At 35.4% G+C, this 2166-nt stretch overlaps 1 protein-coding gene across 1 annotated transcript in view; it reads right to left on the bottom strand.

The window, feature by feature from the left end:
- Positions 1-269: 269 nt before the first annotated feature.
- The window catches only part of RIOX1 (ribosomal oxygenase 1), a 26504-nt gene continuing 24607 nt past the window's right edge, over positions 270-2166 (bottom strand). Inside the window, exons 13-15 of the mRNA XM_075203713.1 lie at positions 1945-2044; positions 1420-1506; positions 270-812 (exon numbers count right to left, since the gene is read on the bottom strand). Coding sequence (XP_075059814.1) covers positions 723-812; positions 1420-1506; positions 1945-2044 — 277 coding nt within the window. The 3' untranslated portion in view covers positions 270-722. The remainder of the gene's footprint in view (positions 813-1419; positions 1507-1944; positions 2045-2166) is intronic.

The following is a 2166-nucleotide window of genomic DNA, read 5'->3' as shown; positions in this document are numbered from 1 at the left end:
GCAACATTTATTTAGTTAACTGTAAAAGTTTTATTGAATTTTTCTAAATGCAACATTTTTTCATTGTTTGTACTTGACTTCTAAAACATTGAAAATAACTTCTTATTGATGTCTCCGATGGTTTATTGTTGCCAGATAACTTTGTGTGGGAGACATCTCTTTGCAATAATAATCTTTACATCACATTTAAAGCCATTCCAGACAAATATCTTACAGATATCCCTTTAAGATCGTTTTTTTTTATAAATGTGCAAAAGAAACCTTACAAGTTAAAAAAAATAGTAATTTACTTCTGAATGCTTTGGTACTTTTCATTTCACAATCCGATTTTGAACATATTCATATGTGTTAATCTTTCAGAGAAAAACTCCAGGATTCAGAAATTAATAATAGTCTTGTACATTCCCACGTCCTATCGCTTTGAAGAAGCAGTAAATTAATTCAGATTTGAACATTCTCAACCAGAAAGGGGTCTTAATAAAACATTTTCTACCACTGGTTCACATGGGTTTGAGAAAAAACAAGGACAATGTCTCTCCTGAACAGCAAGTACTCCATGTGGAACTAATGTCTTAAGAAAGTGACAGTGGACGATTCTCCTCCTGGTACGTGGCTGAGGTTACAAGTGTCCCAAGGCACAAAAAGCAAAGGGAGGACAAATGTAGAGGTTTCTTCTTCACAGTTCTCAGGACAAACATGTTTTGGTTCCATAATATCGTTAATCACTCATTTTCTGCAGATCTTTGTAATGCAGAGCATCGTTTCTTGGTGGTCAGTAGGCCTTTCTCAAACAGCATATTGGCCACAGCAAGCTGTATGACGAAATACAAAATGTAAAAGGTTAACATTTCAAAAAAGACATGCTAACATTTTATTTCACTTACACTCTTTATAAAGTTCAGTGTAGGATTCCCCAGTATTATAGTGCTGTGTGCACCTCTTGGCACACGCATGTAGGCAAATCTGGGGAGAATAATTAAAACTTGCCAAATGCAAAATTGGTGCAAGCTATTCCCAACTGTAGGAGATAAAAAAACAAACAAACAAACAAACTATTTGTGGAAATAAACACCTACTATTTGGCTAAAATAAAAGTTATTTTATTAAAATCTCAAAATTTGTGAGCATCCAATGATTGTACTTAATGCAGCTAATTTAAAGGGCAGCAAATGTCACTACTATACATTCATTTTGAGTGCTAAGCTATTACAATTACAGAGATAACTTCAGAATAGTGGCTTTTGCTGTAGTGTAAGGTGAGAGGAAAATCACGAATTGCATTTTAGCTCAATACATCCAATACAGAAACTTCACTTTTTGTGTTTGGCCGTCATTTCATTTCTAGAGATGGCCTAAATATAAGAGGAGGGGCAGTACCAGCTATAGTGAGAACTATAGAGAAAAGGAAGCAGTGTCTACCTTGTCATCCAGCTCGTCACAAGGAAGGCTTTCTATGGTCACATACGTAGGGTAAGACTGGAGAAGGTATTCTACTGCGTCCACATGCTGCAAAGAAGAGACAAAAAGATCCTGTATTGAGAAGAGGCAGCAGGTCTATTCCTCAGCTATTTACAGACTCTGCAGCTAGGCTGTACAAAACCACTGCACTTATGTAAAGGTATATTTAATTAATGCACTAGGTTATTAAATAAACCTGAAGAAACAATGTCCAGAATGTCAGTGTCTGCAATCTATTTAGTATCCTGAGAAACTACTGTTTGCAGGTTATAACCTTCATCTAATCAAGTGTTCCAAAGGACATGTGCTGTAAACTAGCGTCATCTACTTGTGATTTCAATTATGTCCACCTTTTTGCATATTACTAAGTAAAATCTTTAACGTGGTGGGGTTCTGCAGATCTGTTCTATAGTGTAGTTAGTAACAAAAGATATGTGATGGAGAGGCTATTGGTCACTATTTAATGAACAGTGTGAATGTTGTTACCTCAGCATTTATATCAAGACACTTTGGCTCCCCCTTGTGGTATATTCTTGAGTTATCTGTCGAGTAATACAACAGGCAGCTATCACCTTCACTACACAACCTGCACAAGAAAAGGTTATTAGAAATGTAAAAAGAAATAAATAAATAAATAATAATAAAAGAAAATACAATTTGTGTCATAAGGGTTTGTATTGTCATAGCCAGGGATATATGCCCAAACAC

Source organism: Mixophyes fleayi, chromosome 3, assembly GCF_038048845.1.
Source record: "Mixophyes fleayi isolate aMixFle1 chromosome 3, aMixFle1.hap1, whole genome shotgun sequence".
NCBI lineage: Eukaryota > Metazoa > Chordata > Amphibia > Anura > Limnodynastidae > Mixophyes > Mixophyes fleayi.
This window is presented reverse-complemented; position numbering and strand designations above follow the sequence as displayed.